At 52.5% G+C, this 17,279-nt stretch overlaps 1 protein-coding gene across 2 annotated transcripts in view; it reads left to right on the top strand.

The window, feature by feature from the left end:
• Nucleotides 1-1,537: 1,537 nt before the first annotated feature.
• Nucleotides 1,538-17,279, top strand: part of USP43 (ubiquitin specific peptidase 43) — a gene marked incomplete at its 5' end in the record, with an annotated part of 50,938 nt that continues 35,196 nt past the window's right edge. For both annotated transcript variants that reach the window (XM_080826475.1, XM_080826476.1), the window contains 3 exons: nt 1,538-2,047; nt 9,437-9,568; nt 16,654-16,757. In XM_080826475.1, the coding sequence (XP_080682601.1) occupies nt 1,538-2,047; nt 9,437-9,568; nt 16,654-16,757 (746 nt within the window). The remainder of the gene's footprint in view (nt 2,048-9,436; nt 9,569-16,653; nt 16,758-17,279) is intronic.

The following is a 17,279-nucleotide window of genomic DNA, read 5'->3' on the forward strand; positions in this document are numbered from 1 at the left end:
AAGCGTTGTCAGAACTCCTGATGGAGTAGAGTAAAACCTGAATTTTGGTACCTTCTCAAAGAAACCATCCGTTCTTGGGGACCCCAGGGTAACCATCAAAGGTGAAATTTCACAGATGCTTTTCTGGGTGAGGGAAGGCAAGGGGATGGCCCTTGTGTACTGATCATGCACACAGGTGTTTTTTTTTGTTTTGTTTTTGTGGGTTGTTTTTTTTTTTTCTCCCAGAGAGGGTAAATCATGGCATTTTCAAGAAACACTTCAAGTCTCCAAATCACAGTACACTTTTTTGTTCTAGGCCTGTTTTTTTTAATCCTTTAACTAATGCTTCCCCCTCCCCCCCCCCCGGCTTTGTTTTGCATCAGGTCATCTGGCAGATATTTTAATAAATGATCACTTATCAAATAAGTAACATTTCGGGGCGTTGATGTAATAATGCGTCCCGCTGATGTCTTTCTGAGCCAGAAATTGATGAGAAATTCGTCTGCAAGACTTTGCCTGATTAATTATAAACCTGACAGTTACAGGGTCAAGTGAGCGGAGGCCCCCAGGGTCACCCAGGGAACCAAGGGAGGGGCAAGGCCAAGCCAGTTCTGATTGGGCACCAATTCAGCGAGGGGACCGCACAGGAGGCGCGCCTGAGATCCGGAAAACTTCCTGGTAAGCAAACACCGAGGTTGGAAAGAGCCAGCCTGTGTGCTCGGCCGACCGCAGAGCCCGGTCGAGTTCCGGTTTCTTGGCCTCGATACAGGCGCGAACCTCCCCGGCCCGCTTCTCCGCCCGCTGAAGCGAGGACGCTGAAGTCTCGTTCGCAGGTTTTGGGGAAGCGACTCTGACCCTGGTCCGCAGTTGAAAGAAGGGAATCACAACCATCCCGGATGATTCTTCCCGGGGCAACGCGCGGCTCCCAGTCCTGGAAGGCCTCCGGGACCGGGGCAGACGGGCTGGAGGTAGCGCCACCTGTGCGCGCACACCTGCTCCTGCAGGTGGGAGGACCCCACGGTGCCCTCCCCGAGCCGGTCCCAGCTCCCGGTGCGCGCGTCTCGCCGCGCCAGAGGCTGCCCCCTGGGGAGTCTCCCTTTCCCGTTCTTCATATTCACCTGCGTGTAATTCCCAGAAACAGGCTACCCGGGGCTGGGCAGTCCAGCAGGCGCTTTCCCATGTACCACTCCCCCGCCGTTCCGCAGTTTGCAGGGGGCGGGAGTGGGAGTGAAATTCGGGGCGTCGGTTGGTTAAGAGGTAAGGAAGGGTGGGGACCCAGAGCGGGCGAGTCCCGCGCCTCTGCTCGCGGGCGGCGCCGCGGGGCCGCGCCCGGAGGGGTGGGGGCTGGTGGCGCTGCCCTGGGCGGGCCCTGCGGCCGGATTCCCGCGCGGGGCGGGGCGGGGCGACTCCGCCCCTGGCTCCGCCTCCGCCCGGTCCCGGCACACCTGGCCCGCAGGTAGTCGGAACCCGCCGCTTTTCCGGGGCCGTCAGGGCCGGTTAGCGGCGCGTCCCTCTCGCGGCCGGGGTGCTCGGCTCCGAGGGCGCGCGGGCGGGAGCCATGGACCCGGGCGCGGGGGCCGCGGCGGGAGAGGGGCCGCCCGCGCCCCGGCCCCGCCGCCGCCGCTCCCTGCGTCGCCTGTTCAGCCGCTTCCTGCTGGCGCTGGGCAGCCGCTCCCGCCCGGGGGCCTCGCCGCCCCGGCCGCGGCCCCAGCCGGGACCCCGCGAGGGCGACGGGGACGGCGAGGGGGGCTTCGCCTGCGCGCCGGGCCCCGCCCCGGCCGCGCGCGGGAGCCCGGGGGAGGATCGCCCGCCCGGCGCCCAGCCCCAGCCCCCAGCCGGCGACGGCGCGCGGCCCCCGGGCGCGCAGGGCTTGAAGAACCACGGCAACACCTGTTTCATGAACGCCGTGGTGCAGTGTCTCAGCAACACCGACCTGCTGGCCGAGTTCCTGGCGCTGGGGCGCTACCGGGCGGCGCCGGGCCGCGCCGAGGTCACCGAGCAGCTGGCGGCGCTGGTGCGCGCGCTCTGGACGCGCGAGTACACGCCCCAACTTTCCGCCGAGTTCAAGGTAGGCAGCGCGCCCGCCTCCCGCCCCCGCCGCGATGGCCAAAGCGCGCGCCCCGGCCGGAAAGGGTCTTCTGGGGGCTCTTTTCCGAGGGCACCCAGCGCGGCAGCTCGGCTCGCCGCCTTTGTTCCGCGGTGATGTGTTGTGCTATGGCTTGCCGAAGTCTTCTCTGTGAATTTCTCCCAGGTGTTTTTGAGGGGGGAGGGGGAGTCGATTTGGGTGTATTCAGCATTTTTGCATTCAACAAACATTTGTTGAAGTTGAAGGCCTTTGGGTCCCGGTGGCGATCTAGCGCTGCGGGGCCCTTTCCGGTCTGGAGGGGTGTGGTGTGGCGAGCCTGATTCGAAAGGCCTCGGAGGAAGGAGGTGATGCTGGCGTTGAGAACTGAATGACAAGGACGCCGCCGGGTCAAGGGGCTAGGAGTGCCCCAGGTAGAGGGAACAGAGAGCCCCAGAGCCTCAGGCCTGAAGGCGCGAAAAGAAAACTAGCGACCTGGGGCGTGGATGAGGGTCAGATCCTGCAAGGTCTTCGAGGCAGTGGTAAGGAGTTTGGGTTTTATTCTAAACCCAGTGGAAGCTGAGATCACGTGGGCCGGGTACTGTGCTGAGTGCCCCCGGGAGAGACAGTGGGCGTGCTCTTGTTGGAGAAAGTGCACCTTAAATCGCCCACCATGCCTTGGTTTGGGGTTGCAATTCACTGGCCGCGGGATCACCGTCTACTTTACCCTACGCTGTAGGGCCCTGAGGCCCTGGAAGTTCTGTATGTCACACCAACCCCCCCAGGGTTCAGCCGCGTGTTTGGGATCCCAGTTGGATTACAGAGTTCCTGATCACTGATGCACATGGCTTGCTTCCTGCTACCAAAACCACAGCTCTGGGCAGAGAGCTGAGGCTCCCCATAGACTAAGGATTGTTCTTGGGGGAGGGGAACCTGTCAGTGTTCATTCCACAGGCATCACGCTCTTGAGTTTCAGCCTGAAAAAGCAGTCCTTGCCATGTGACCCACAGGGTGCCAGCCTCCCGCTCTCCTCTCTGTTCTGCAGGTCAGTGGGTCAACAGGATGTCATTCGTATCTCCCTGTGGCAGCATTCGCCTTCTCAGTAATGAGGCACTACAGTATTCCCCTTCTTATGCTTGGGGGATACATCCCAAGACCCCCAGTGGGTGCCTGAAGCCATAGATTAATACATGTTTCTTCCTACACATACATACTTACCTGCGGTAAAGCTTACTTTGTAAGTCAGGTGCCGTAAGAGAGGAACAGCAGTAACTCATCGTAAAACGAGAACAGTTATAACAGCATACTGTAATAAAAGGTAGGGGAATGTGGCGTCTCTCTCTGCAAATATCATATGCCGTACTCACCCTTCTGGCGAGGATGCGAGGTGATAAAATGCCGAGGTGATGAGGCCAGGTGAGGCGAGTGATGTCGGCGTTGCCACACCATTGAGCTTCTGACCTAAGTCGGGAGTCTCATCTGCTTCCCTACGAGGTTTGCCCTCGAGTACCTGAAACCACAGAAAACGTAGGATGTGGGGGACTGCTGTAGGGTAGAGTGGTTAACAGCAAGGTCTCTGGAGCTTTGTGATCTCGAGTGAGTTACCAAATCCCACTGTGCCTCAACTGTCCTCCTCTGGGAAATGGGACAGAACGGTACCCGCCTTATCAGATCATCGTGAGGGTGGGTGAGTTCTCTGCATCATCATCGTGAGGGTGGGTGAGTTCTCTGCATCGGTGCTTAGAACAGTGCCTGACCCCCTAGGAAGCTTTTGTCATTCCTGCCATTCTGCCCTCTCACCTAGAGAGGCATGGGGGAGGGAGGGAGGGAAGTAATGTCTGTATTCTTCTCCTGTTCTCATGCAGGTCCTGCCCCCATGGGAGAGACAGGAGTAGCTTGAAAAAAATCTTCCAAATTAGTAAATGCTCTCTCGGTGACTCACCAGGATTTCCTATCTCACCCCTGCTCTCTGAGCCCCAGGGAAGTGAAGGCTAGTCTGGTTGTTAATTGTTAACAAGGGTGATGTCATCTGAGGTTTCCTGGGACTTCTGGGGTAGCCAGAGCTTGGAGGGAGCCGACAAGGCCAGCATCTGGGCTTTCAGTAAACCCTGCTGATTACAAACTAGGTGGGCTCCTCTTGTTTTATAGTGAGGAAACATCCCTTCACCCAGCAAATATTTCTGGAGTGTCCCGACACTCTCCCAGGAACAAGGAACTCACGAGAAGCCCTGAGTGCAAAACCTCCTGGGGCTGCTTTCTAGGAGGTCCCCGTCCAGCGGGAGAGGTGGTGTTAATGCAGTGATCCCACAGGCTGGTGATCAGAGCTGGTGACAAGGGCTGGAAAATCAAAATACAAGGCACTCAGAAGGCAGTTGCAGCAGGAGGTGGTGATTGGTGGGAGGGACATGGAAGGGCGTGTCCCCAGAGAAGTAGCCATCAGGAGAGGTCAAGCAAGGTCAGGGGAGCGTGGGGGTGTGTCTTCCTTGTCAGTCACTGATCACTGCGATCACCCCGGGCAGGTGGGGCTGAGGGGTCTTCTGTGGTCGGGGCAGCATAAATGCAAGATTAAACAAATTAACAGAAGGGGTGCCCGGGTGGCTCAGGCAGTTAGGCACCAGCCTTCAGCTCAAGTCCTGATCCCAGGGTCCTGGGATCCAGCCCATCACGGGGCTCCCTGATGATCAATGGGAAGTCTGCTTCTCCCTCTCCCACCACCCCCCCCCCGATCCCCACTTACTTTCTCCCTCTTTATCAATTAAATAAATGAAATCTTTAAAAAAATTAATTAATTAATGGGAGACTCTTTCCCTGGGTAGAGGGTATGGAGACTTGTTTGGGGACAAGCGCAGAAGGTTCTGTCCAAGAGTTGGGTCTTGAGGAGGGATTGATCGCTTCAGACCGGGGAATCGGGGAATGGAGAAGGGCCCGGCATGCTGGACTGAGTTACCCCAATCCCAGCCACGCATGTGGGATGGCTTTGCAGTGTCCTCTTTCCTAACCTCCCAGACACGCAGCCTGCAGACAGTAGGACCACTCTGTCTCAACAGCACATGAATAAACACCTCAAAACAGATCCTGCCCACAATATTATCTAAGACACTTTGCTTCACTAATGATGTCATTAAATATGTGCATAGTATAAAAACTTGGCAGGTGCTAAAAACGTCAAAAGTGATTTGGAACTGGACCCTGTGGAGACAGCCTTCATAAACATCGATTTGTTTCAGAACATCTACATGTTGGAAATTTCCAGTTTTGTATCCTGCTCTTTTCATGTAAATATTGTCCTAAGTCTCTCTTCTGGCCATTACAACATTCTGTAAAACTTAATTTTAAATGATTGTGTCATGTTTCAGTCAATGAGCCAGTCTCTGCAGAGACATTGACTGTACAAGTTTCTGATTATCACACTGTACTGAAAATCCTTCTACTTAATCGTTGTCCTCAGCTCTGGCCATTTCCTACATTTGATCCCTTGACGTGAACTTAGGTGGTCAAAGCAAAGATGTGACTGTTTTAGTTCTATGTGTTTTTTCTTTTTGAATCAGCATTGCTGAGGTTTAACTTATGTCCAGTGCACTGCACCCATTAAAAAAAAAAATCGAGGGGCGCCTGTGTGGCTCAGTGGGTTAAAGCCTCTGCCTTCGGCGCAGGTCATGGTCCCAGGGTCCTGGGATCGAGTCCTGCGTCGGGCTCTCTGCTCAGCAGGGAGCCTGCTTCCTCCTCTCTCTCTCTCTCTCTCTGCCTGCCTCTCTGCCTACTTGTGATCTCTGTCTGTCAAATAAATAAATAAAAATCTTTAAAAAAGAAAAAAAATCGAGCTATCCCAGCCATGCAACATTCTGTAAGTTTAAGGTGTACAACGAATTGATTTGATATGTTTGTTGTAATCTGATTGCCATAGTTAGCATTAGATAACATCTCTATGGTGGGTCACACAGTGGTCATTTTTTCCAGGGCCAGGAACAAAGGCTAATGTTCTGTTTCAGCTTACTGAACAGAAAGAAATAGCATCTCACTTTTATGTCTATTTCTTTAAGTGTGAGGTACAGGATTTTTACGCTGTTCTACTAGTTGTGAGGCTGCGCCTGGGTTTTCCTGTCCATGTTGACTGTCCATTCTGCTGGGTCTCAATGCTCTTTTTACTTGTTCCTCTGAGTTCTTTAACCCTTATGCTTGCCACAGATATTTTCTGCAAACTCTCTCCTTCGTATCCCCAATCCTGGAAGTTGTAGATTTATTTACGTCATACCTTTTGGTAAAGGTTCTGCATTATGTATTTCCAGTTTTTCCCATGGCTATATTAAGGATTTCAGCCATCTGGAGTTTATCTTAGCTTATGTACTTAACCATCACTTTTAGACCTACAGTTTTAGACATACAGTATGCCTCACGTGGCAAGGATGTCTTCTTCATTGCTCTTATATTTTGAAAGTTCTGGATGAAACAGTAAGACATGAGATGGAAACAGAATAGAAAAGATTGAACAGAAAGGAAATTGCTAGATGGGTCTAGAAATCCCTATTGTGGCATTATGGCGGTCACTAATGAGGTCAGAAGCAAGATAGAAAATCAAAAGTAATCACCATGTAGAACATATGAAAATCAGATCTCCTTCATGAACACCACTGGAAATAGCAAATAACTAGAAATAATTTTGTAAGAGACGTGTTAGAAATTATCAATGTTGAGAGAAGCACATACGCAGCTAGAGCTATGTCAGGTTGAGGGATAGAAGGACGAGATATTTCCGTCCATCTCCCCCAAGTGAGGATTTTGCTTTAATACCTCTCTGGTAACATTTTCATAGACTTTGTGTGTCTTCTGTTAGGAATCAATAGGTCAAGTTATTTTGAAAAAGCCCAAACTCTGTACAAATACCTGCCAGAGACCATTCTAATCAGAAAAAAGCCAAAGAACAAAATTCACTGTTAAAAAAAAAAAATTGCAGCATACAAAAAAAAAAAAATCACTTATGGCCCCATCCTTCTGTGATAACCATTTAATATACTTCCATGTATTTTTTGGCTTTTCTAGCTGTGGAGATATATATAGATAGATATCAAACAACCTCAAGTAGGTATTTTTGCACTTTAAGAAAAAAATGATAGGCTCATTGATTTTCTTCTCATCATTTCATCATTTTTAAGGCCCGCTGAGTGTGCCGTAAGTCTTCCCCGGGAGACATAAGTACTTAGCAGTATCTTTGCTCCTAGCTCGCATTTCCTTATGCCAGATCCCCCAAAGCAGAATCACCCTGTCTCTCTAGAAGGACATGTTCAAGGTCCCAGCTTGTCTGTCTTGAAATTCTCACATTCTTTCTGGGAAGGTTGCGTGGCCTCCCCACCAGGCTAAAAGGAAGAGCATAGGTCTGGAAGGATTAACACGATTTGGGGGAGGGGAATGGGTTTCACGTGGGAGGAAGAATACATCAAGGTGTAGACCATAGGACCGGGAAGAACAAGGTTTGGGGCACCCGAGTGGCTGGGTTAGCCCGAGCTCTCAAACCTGGGGGAGGGTGGTGAAAGATGGGGTCGGGGCCAGATGGGAGGAGGGTGAATTGTTAGGTGGTGAGTCAGGGGAGGTTTGAGCCAAGGTGTGAAGTTACCCAGCTTGGTGGTGAGGGCGGGGGACGGGCCGGCTTCCCAAGCCTGGAAGGTGCCATCATCTGGGTCTGCAGCAGTTAGGACCCTGGCGGGAATGGGTTTCTGCTGAGGGGCCACGGAGACTGCTTGGCACTGACCTACCGGGGCTGGAGAGAGAATCTGAGAGAGGATACTGATGCTAAGAGGGAGAGCTGGTTTTGGGAAATTTTGGGAAATTTTGGCTTGGGGGTGGCTGCTCCCCGCCCCCCACCCTGCCCAGACAGTGCTGGTACTGAGGATGGAGAGTGGGATGGTAATGCCCCAGTTACATTTGAATTTCAATTAAACAACGGGTCACTTTTTAGGGTGAATATATCCCAAATAACTGCATGGGCTATACTTATACTAAACACAACCATTTGCTTATCTGAAATTCACACTTAACTGAGCCCCTTGTATTTTTATTTGCGAAATCTGGCAGCCCTCCTTGGAGGGTCAAGGGACAACGAAGCCTGGAGGAGGAATCCAAACTAGATCCTCCACTGAACCCCGAACTAGAATGACCTAGAAGACTCCCAGCCGGTATTTCAGCTAAATCGATCTTGAATTTTGCTTTGTCATATCCTAAAGTTTCCTTTAAATCCCAGTGGAAGGATTAAAGGGGAAAGGAAAAAGCCCAGGCTGTCTGATTGGCGAGGATCATCTGGGTCCAGAGCTTAGACAGCTCCCAAGGGAGCGGAGGACAACCCTGCATGGGGCGGGGCTTGATGGCAGGCGGTGTCTAAGGGGGCGGGGCAAACAACCACCGTGTCCTGTGTGCACCTGCGTGTGCGCGCGCACGCAGGCAAGGGGATTCGCTTACTCTCAGATGCTCATGCTTGCACATGCATTTGAAAAAAAAAGTTTCCCTGGAAAGATGCTTGAGAAAAATGCTAAGAGTCCTCCCTGCCCCCCACCCCGGGACGGGTTCCCAGAGCTGGGGAGCTGGGTGGAGGGAAGACTTTTCATGATCGTCTTTTTTTATGTCTTGAATTCTTTAAGTATGTCCATATGTTACCCTTTAAAATAAATCTTAAAAAAAAAAAAAACAAAACAACCCGAACCCGGAATATGCCTTCCCGTAGAAAATGACAAATGACAAAGTTGCGGCACAGTTTGACAGGAGGGGCGGAGGGAATGAAAGCCCTGTGGCTGTCGTGTGCCTTGTTTCCGCTGTTGTAACCCCGTCCCTACGGTAGTATCTGGCACGTGGTGGGCACCGGGTAAATATTGACCGAACGGGTGAAGGGCTGGCTCAGCCCTCGTGCGATCTAACCACAGAAGTGTGATTCCACACCCACTGGAAAGAGGGGGTGTTTAGGGCACCCGCCCGGCGGTCTTTCCCAAGCAGAGAGCCGAAGCCTCGGGAGTGAATGAGTCACTGAGGGAGAGAGTAGGGCCAGATGCTTCCACCTGCGGGAGCTGAGAACCAGGGAATAGAGATAGACTGATGGAGGCGGCCAAGGGGAGCAGGCATCCTTGCCATGAAGGGACAAGAGCGTCCAGATAGTCAACCAAGACAGCCCCGTGGGTTTCCGAAGGACGGGACTTGTATCAGCAGGTGCCTTCTGTACAGAACGCCTGGAGAGCATTTGCAGACACTGCCCCCCAAGGGCAGGCTTTGGCCCATGGTTCTCGTTCCACGCTATTTCCGCATTGTCAGCCCCGCTCAGGGCTGGGCGGTGACCCCTGGTAGACTTGGTGCTTCCAGGTCCAAACTTGACTCTTCGCAGGGCCACACTGACCCTTTGACTTTCTTCTTTCCTCTCAGAACGCTGTGTCCAAGTACGGCTCTCAGTTCCAAGACAATGGCCAGCACGACGCCCTGGAGTTCCTGCTCTGGTTGCTGGATCGGGTGCACGAGGACTTGGAGGGCTCGTCCCGGGGGCCGGGGGCCGAGAAGGTGGGTCGCTCTTGGAACACCGCGTCGTGTTTCGAGGCTCCTTTGTGTTCTGCCTCCTGTGTCCACAAAGCTGTTCCGTGCTCCTTTCTCTTAGCTCTGTGGGCTACAGGCGTGACATTTCCTCCCACCGCAGGATTTCTGGTCCTCTGGCCTCCCAGGGATCTGTCTAGTGAAGAGGGTTTTCCTTTCATTTTAAAGTTTGGAAATCTCCTTTTTGTCTATATTCCGTGCGTTAGGATAGCCATCTGAGGCCGTGAGCACTTCATTCTTTTTAACCATTATTTTCTTTTTCTTCTGCTTGTTTTAAGATTTATTTATTTTTAGAGAGCGAGAACACAAGCGGGAGGGGCAGAGGAAGGGGGGAGAGAGACTGTCAAGCCGACTCCATGCTCAGCACAGGGCCTGACGTGGGGCTCGATCTCACAACGCAGAGATCAGAGGCGGACACTTAACCAGTCGTGCCACCCAGGCGCCGCAGCCATCAGTATTTCAGATGGTACCATTTTACCTCTTCCAGTCTTTTTTTTTTTTTTTCTCCAAACACAGGATGGTTGATTACATGTGTGTACTTAGCATTCCCAGATTTTGATGAAACCCCAAATCTCTGGGAGTAAGAAAGCACTACGTAAGAGCTGCAGTTAATTGATATCATCTGTGTTCTCTCCGGGCTTCACTAAATAAAGATCGACAGTGGGTTGTGCTTTCATGCTATCTTTTTATCTCTCAAGGAAGTCAAAGCGAGCAAAGTCATTATCCCGCGAGTGAGCAAAGTTATTTTAACAACATCCGTGAATAATTGGCTGTAATTTTAAGAGGTGTCACACAGGCTTTGGTAATTAATCAGGCACAAGTCACCTGTGTCTGACCTTTGGCTCAGGTCATGATCCCAAGGTCCTGGGATCAAGTCCTGCCTTGGGTTCCCTGCTCAGTGGAGAGCCTGCTTCTCCCTCTCCCTCTGCTGCTCCCACCACTTGTTCTCTCTCTCTCTCTCTAATAAATAAATAAAATCTTAAAAAAGTAAAAAACAAATAAAACAACCAGTTGCAAGTTTCAGAAAAGGAGGGGAGAAGCATAGATGTCTCCAATAAGAATAGACCTCTTTTAAATAATATAATGTAATTAAAAGCTCAGAGTTTGACAGACCTGTAACAACAGCCCTTACGCTCAGGACAGCAGGTGAACCCATTGCTCAAGGAAAGTAGAGATTGTACACATCTTAGGAGTGTTATATACAGTCTGAGTAACTCTTATCGTTACAGAGTGCTGCTAGGATTATTACCTCCATTGTATATGGAAAACCGAGAATCAGAGAGGTCGAGTAACTTTCCCAAAGCAACATAGCTCAAGAAGGGACAGAGCCAGTGTTCCAAGTACAAGGGGGTCAAGCTTGAGCCTATATTCTTATTTTAACAAGAGTCCTCCTGGTCACCCCTAAAACACAAAAGTGAAACAAAGCACCATGACGGGACCTGGGAGGGCCACACACTCAAAAGTTACGGTGTTTTGTGGGATTGTGCTTCTGGGTTGTGGGCTTTTTCTTCTTTAAAATACAGTGATTTTCTGTTTATTCTGTTCAGACCCTTTCAGTTGCGGGTGACAGAGATTTGACTTGATCCTACTTAAGGAAAGGGCATATTGGCTTTTATAACGTGTAATCCAAGGCTTGCAGCAGCTTCAGGTAAGGCTGGATCCAGGAACTCAGATGAGGTCCCCAGGTCTTTGACTTGCTATTTGGCTTCATTCTCAGATTGGCTCCGCATACATGGTGACAAGAGCAACCTCAACAATGCTCCCTTAGTCTTTTTTTTAGAGAGAGAAGGAGAGAGTGTGCGTGTGCTTGCACGAGTTGGGGGTGAGGAGGAGGGGCAGAGGAAGAGAGAGAATCTTAAGCAGTCTCCACGAGCCCAGTATGGAGCTCAGTGCGGGGCTCGATCCCATGACCCTGAGATCATGACCTGAGGTGAAATCAAGAGTTGGACACTTAACTGACTGAGCCACCCAGGCGCCCCCAGTGCTCACATCGTCTTTGGGCTGAGTCCCTTCTCCAAAAAGAGGAATGCTAAGCAGAAATATATGTCCGCCACACTGTGTATCCCACAATCTTACAGTGAACACATTTTGAAATTAGAATGATGTATTTTTTTAGAAAGATACTGTGTACTGAAAATGCCTGTGTGATGTATTTTTTTAGAAAGATGCCGTGTACTGAAAATGCCTGTGTGCCATGCATCTCCTCTCTTGCTTTCCGTGACTTACTTCACTACTGACTCGTAAGAGACAGCCACTAAACTCTTGAGTGGTGACTACGTTACGTAGCCATCCTGCTCTAACGTTTGCGAGGATAGCTCATGTTTTACAGCTAAGGAAGAGTTAGGTCAGGGAAGTTGCCCCAGGTTACCCAACTTCTGTTTGGGGGAATTAGAATCAAACTTGAGTCCGTTTCATAGCTGGGCTGAATCCCTTTCCTTACCAGACAGGTGGCTAGGAAAAGCCTCTCATCCTGTGTTCCTCCCCTCCTCCTCCCTGGTTGTGCCAAGCAGAGCTTCCTACCTGCAAAGCAGAATAGGAAGGCTAGACAGTTTTGCAAATTGCCTTTCAGTCTTCTCTGCTGGCCTCTGGGGCCAGAAAGAGGTATTGGGCTTATGGGCAGGGAAGATCACAGAGAGGTTAAGTAATTTGCCCCAAGTCACACAGCAGGTACATGGGAGAGCCAGGGTCCACATCCGGGAAATGGGACTCTAGAGCAGGGTTTCTCAAATTCTGCACATTCCACATCTGGGTCCTGTGCAGTGTGGCCTCCGCAATATCCCTCTACCCACAGGATGCTGGTGGCACTCCCCGGCTGTGATTGACAACCAGTGTCCCCTGGAGGGCCGAAGCGCCCACTGATTGAGACCCTCTGCTCTGTAAACGTTGCTCGCAACCACAGTACACCGCCCTCAGGCCTTTCTTTAAGGTGATCTTGAGTTTCTTTAACATGAGCGGACCTGCCAGTGATTCTTTTTACCAGCTTGAGGACCCACGTAAATGCAGCCGTGGTTGGCCTCCTTCTGCTAGATGTTCTCCACGCTGAAGCCAGGGCCGTCTTTTGAGAAAGGACAAAAGATCACGTCACTCTCCTTAAATTTCTCCAGTGGCTTCCTGTCGTACTTCGAACAAAATCCAGACTTTAGACTGGGCCTGCCAATGGCCCCGCCTGCGTTCAGACCCCTCTGCTCCTTGCTCATCGTTCTGGGCACGCCGACTGCTTTCCGTGCCTTCCGCAGGCCAAGCCTTGAGGTCCTGGGCAAGAATGGGGGGGCAGTGGCTGTTGGCCCCAGAGAGGAGCTTTCCCGGGTCTTCACTTGACCTGATTGAGACCGGAAAAGATCTTTTTCCCCAGCTGGGGCGGAAGCATCTCCTGGTGTTTGCTCTCGGAAAATTGGGCCGCCTGCGGAGGCCCGGCTGGGGACGCTTGAAGGCAGAGCCAGACCCGGCACGAAACTTCATTTTCCCTTTCCAGGAAGGAAAGGCACTGTCCTCTGTAACCGAGCGATTTTTTTTTTTTTTCTTTTTGAGGTTATTTCTGTTTCAAAACATGTGAAGGCCATACAGCTAGATGTACGTGAAACGGGTATAGAAAACATAAGGACCACTTTCTTCTCCGTCGTCCGAAGGGTTCTCAAATGCTTTCATGCGGCGAAAAGGGCATATTTTTACCTTCCTATACATGGTCTCACGTAGGCAACCTTTGGGGATATTAATTTTCCAGAAATTGCCGCTCTTAAGCAAGAACGGGAGGGGACTGGGGAGAGGACCAGGAAGCCACCATTTATGACTCATATACTGTGTTCCTTGCGGGACACAGAATTTTTTTTTTTTTAATTTTATTTATTTGACAGAGATCACAAGTAGGCAGAGAGGCAGGCAGAGAGAGGGGGAAGCAGGCTCCCCACTGAGCAGAGAGACCCATGTGGGACTTGATCCCGGGACCTTGAGATCACAACCTGAGCCAAAGGCAGAGGCTTAACCCACTGAGCCACCCAGGTGCCCCTAGAGAGTCTTTTTTTATTTTCATGGTGGCTTCGGGAGGTGGGTGTTCCTTTTCCTTTTATTTCTTCATTTATAAATTTTTTTATTACTTATTATTCCTGTTCCTTTAATTAATTAATTTATTTATTTTAGAAAGATTTTATTTATTTATTTAACAGAGCAAGAGGGAGAGAGCACAAGCAGGGGGAGCAGCAGGCAGAGCGAGAGGGAGAAGCAGGCTCCCCACTGAGCAGGGAGCCCAATGTGGGGCTCAATCCCAGGACCCCGGGAGCATGACCCATGCCGAAGGCAGACGCTTTGCCGACTGAGCCACCCAGGCACCCCACTCCCGTTCCCCTTGGATGTAGAATGAGGTCCAGAGACACCCAGTGTGGCTTGGCTGGCAGAGTGGAGTCAGCCTGGTCTGACGTCCTTGTCCAAGCTTCTCAAATGACCCTGCTGCCTCGCAGCCCAGCCTCGCTAGGGATTTTCTCCTTCCGTACCCCCTCCTGGGTGGTCCTGCCCTCTGCCGCGCCCAGCCCCCCACGTTATCACCCTGATGCAGAAGCACCTGTGCTGCTGTGAGGTCTTCGGCTGCCTGACTGGGAAGAGGTTGGAGGTGCAACAGGCGCCCAGGGGAGCCGAGAACCAGACAGCTCTGGGGGTGGGGGTGGGGGTCCCGGTGGCAGGAGCTGCTGGATCCTGGTCTGGACACCACTGCTGGATGCCGTGTTTTCAGGCTTTCGGTCCCTCTGCTCATGATTGCCGGGCAGGACTGTCTCACTGGTCTCACTCGAGCCGTGTGCCTGTCCCTTGTGATGGGAGGGCGGGACCCCCGATTAAAAAGCTTCCCCACCTCCCTGTTCCGGAAGGGGCGCTGTGACCACGGAAAGGGCCTCAGCCCTGCACAGCCACAAATCCCAGCGTCCGCTCTGCATCCAGGGTCCATCCCTTTCCCGCTCAAACTCGGCCTGCCCTTCCCGGACCCACTTCTCCCTTCGATTTTCCCTCGTGCACTAACGGAAGGCAGGCATGCCCCGGGTACCAGATGGGACCTTGGAGCTGCTGCTGCGTGTCCCCTCCCCCTTTCTTTGCTGCCCCACCGAGTGCTCGCTTCGGAGCTGCGGACACAGGGCGTCTGGAGTCCATCCCCCACTTCCATTTTCGTGACTCCTGCTCTCCCCATTGTGTCCCGGGCCCTTGAACCTGCTGAGCTGTGTCCTCCCTCCAGACCCGCCCTCTCGCCTCTATGCATGGCATCAGGGTAAATCATCTCACCGTGCATGTCGCCACCCCGTGGGTTCAAAAGCCATCAGGTACTCCCCGCCAGGTCTCGGCAACCACAGACCGCGCTCCCTGTTCGAAGTGTCATATATGTTAACTCCTTCAATTCCAGGACATCCCTCCGAGGTGGGCACCGTCATTCAGCATCCCTTGATAGAAGTCGGAAGTCGTGGGGCCAAGGGGTTAAGTAACCGGTCTCGTGCGGCTCAGAGGTTGGGCAGCGCTCCCAAGGAGTGCGATTTCCGAGGGATTGGGTCCCTGGCAGCCGGAGCCCAGAGGTGGGTTCTGAATCCTGCTTCTGGGCTGTTCACTGAACCGGGCAGTCGTCTTTAGGACATGGGAGCCCCCCACCCCCACCCCAGCGTGGCACCAGACTTGCCCCCCAGCCCCGATTTCCACGTCCCTTCGCACGTCCCGTGTGCTAAGACCCAGCTTCACAAAACCGTGGGGCCAGTAAGAAGGTTCCATCCTGAGTCTTTGCCCCAGTCTTTTATTATGGAAAATTCCGTATGATGGAAAAAGTGAACGAACGATACAGTGAATACCTCCTACCCATCACCAAGACTCTACAGTTTACGTTTTACTAACATTGTATTATCGTGTCTCTGTCCATCTGTATACGCCGCACTCCTTCTGTGTTTTTCCTCATCTTACTGCTTCTCGATGAATTTTAAATGACGTTTCAGACATCGGTATGTTTTACCGCACGCACTTTCTGTGCGTTCCTCTCCTGGCCCTTCGAATATGCTGGCCGTAAAGCCTGGGGTGATGTGGCCCTTGGCCGTGGGATTCCTGCAGCCGCCAGAGGCTGGGAGAGCCGAGGGACGCGTTCCCGGAGCCCCCTCATCCCCGTTCGTGGCCTGGGGATGCTGATTTTGGATGTCTGGTCCCCAGAACTGTGAGAGAATACATTTCTGCCGCTTTAAGCCTCCAGTGTGTGTGAATTTGCTGCAGGAGCACCAGAAAGCGAGTACAGAAGGTGATGCAAAGTGGGGCACAGTAGGACTGATGCGGGGTGAAGGAGGCTTACGCGTGATTCTGAGGGGCAAAGCCTGGTGTTCCGATGCTCACATGCAGACTGGCTGCCGGGAGATGGGGGTGGGGCGGGTCAGCAGGTAGAGGATGGGAGATGTGGTGTGGACACGTTCGGAGCGGTGGCAGTGTAGACACACTGGGCCTGGCAGGAAGGAGATGCGAATGGGAGGTGTGGACGTGGGAGATATAGACGCATGGGGCCCAGCAGGAGAGAGATGTGAATGGGAGGTGTAGACATGTGGGTCCTAGCAGGAAGGAGACGCAAACAGGAGGTGTAGACACGGGGCCCATCAGATATAGACACGTAGGGTGTAGACATGCAGGGCCCAGCAGGAAGGAGATGCAGACGGGAGGTGTAGATACATGGAGTCCAGCAGGTATAGACATGCAGGGCGTAAACACGTGGGGCCCAGCAGGAAGGAGATGTGAATGGGAGGTATAGAACGCAGGGTCCAGCAGGTATAGACATGCAGGGTGTAGACACGCGGGGCCCAGCAGGATGGGGATGGGAACAGGGACAGGTGAGACCGAGGTCATGGCGGAGGTGGCCAGGTGTGTGGGAGCATTCCCACGCCTCCGCTTCAGCTCTGCTCCCTTAGCACCTTCTCCGTCAGAGGGGATTTGGGAGGTCTAGAGACCAAAGGAGCCGTGGAATTGTGGCGAAGTCAACAGAAGGGCCAGGGCTCAGCGGTCCGGAGGCGGTAGAGCGATGGGAGCCGTGTCTAATGTTGCTTCCTTCCCTCATCTCTTTGCAGCCTCAGCCTGAAGCCAGCAGAAGCCCCGAGAACCTCCCATCACCATCCGCTCAGCCTTCTCTAGGCCCAAGCTTTGTGCAGAGTCACTTTCAAGCACAGTATAGGTAAGAATCTAGGTGAGAGTGGGATGGGGTTGGAATGGATCGCCCGGACTTGGATGCCCACAACTGGTCTCCCGTTGATCCCAAGACAAGAGACCCAAGCGCCCTTCTCCTCCCGTCACAGATCCCAGTTAACCTCTCCCTCCTGCCGGCCCTGGTGGTTAGCCTTGCTGGCTCCTGGGCCTCCCATCTCCCTCTGAAGGGGGTTCTAGAACCTGACCGTGGAGGTCAGGGCTTCCCCAGCCGGCAAGGCAATCATTGAGCCTTTGGCAAGACCTTTCCCGTTCATTCCTGCAGCCGGAGAGCCCAGTTTGCCAAGTTCTTTCAAGTTCAAGATTTCCCAGCAACATGGAGGATAATTACACTGCCTTTGACATCAGAAACGTTCTCTTCAGGCTTTCATATATGTGACAGTTCAGAGACTGAGATAAGGCAGCGTATTTCCAGGTTCAGAGATAAGATAGTATATTTCCAAGCACTGGGATGGTCTAGTAAAAGCACGGATTGCAGGGAGTGGGGATTATG

This window comes from Martes martes (genome assembly GCF_963455335.1).
Source record: "Martes martes genome assembly, chromosome: 16".
Lineage (NCBI taxonomy): Eukaryota > Metazoa > Chordata > Mammalia > Carnivora > Mustelidae > Martes > Martes martes.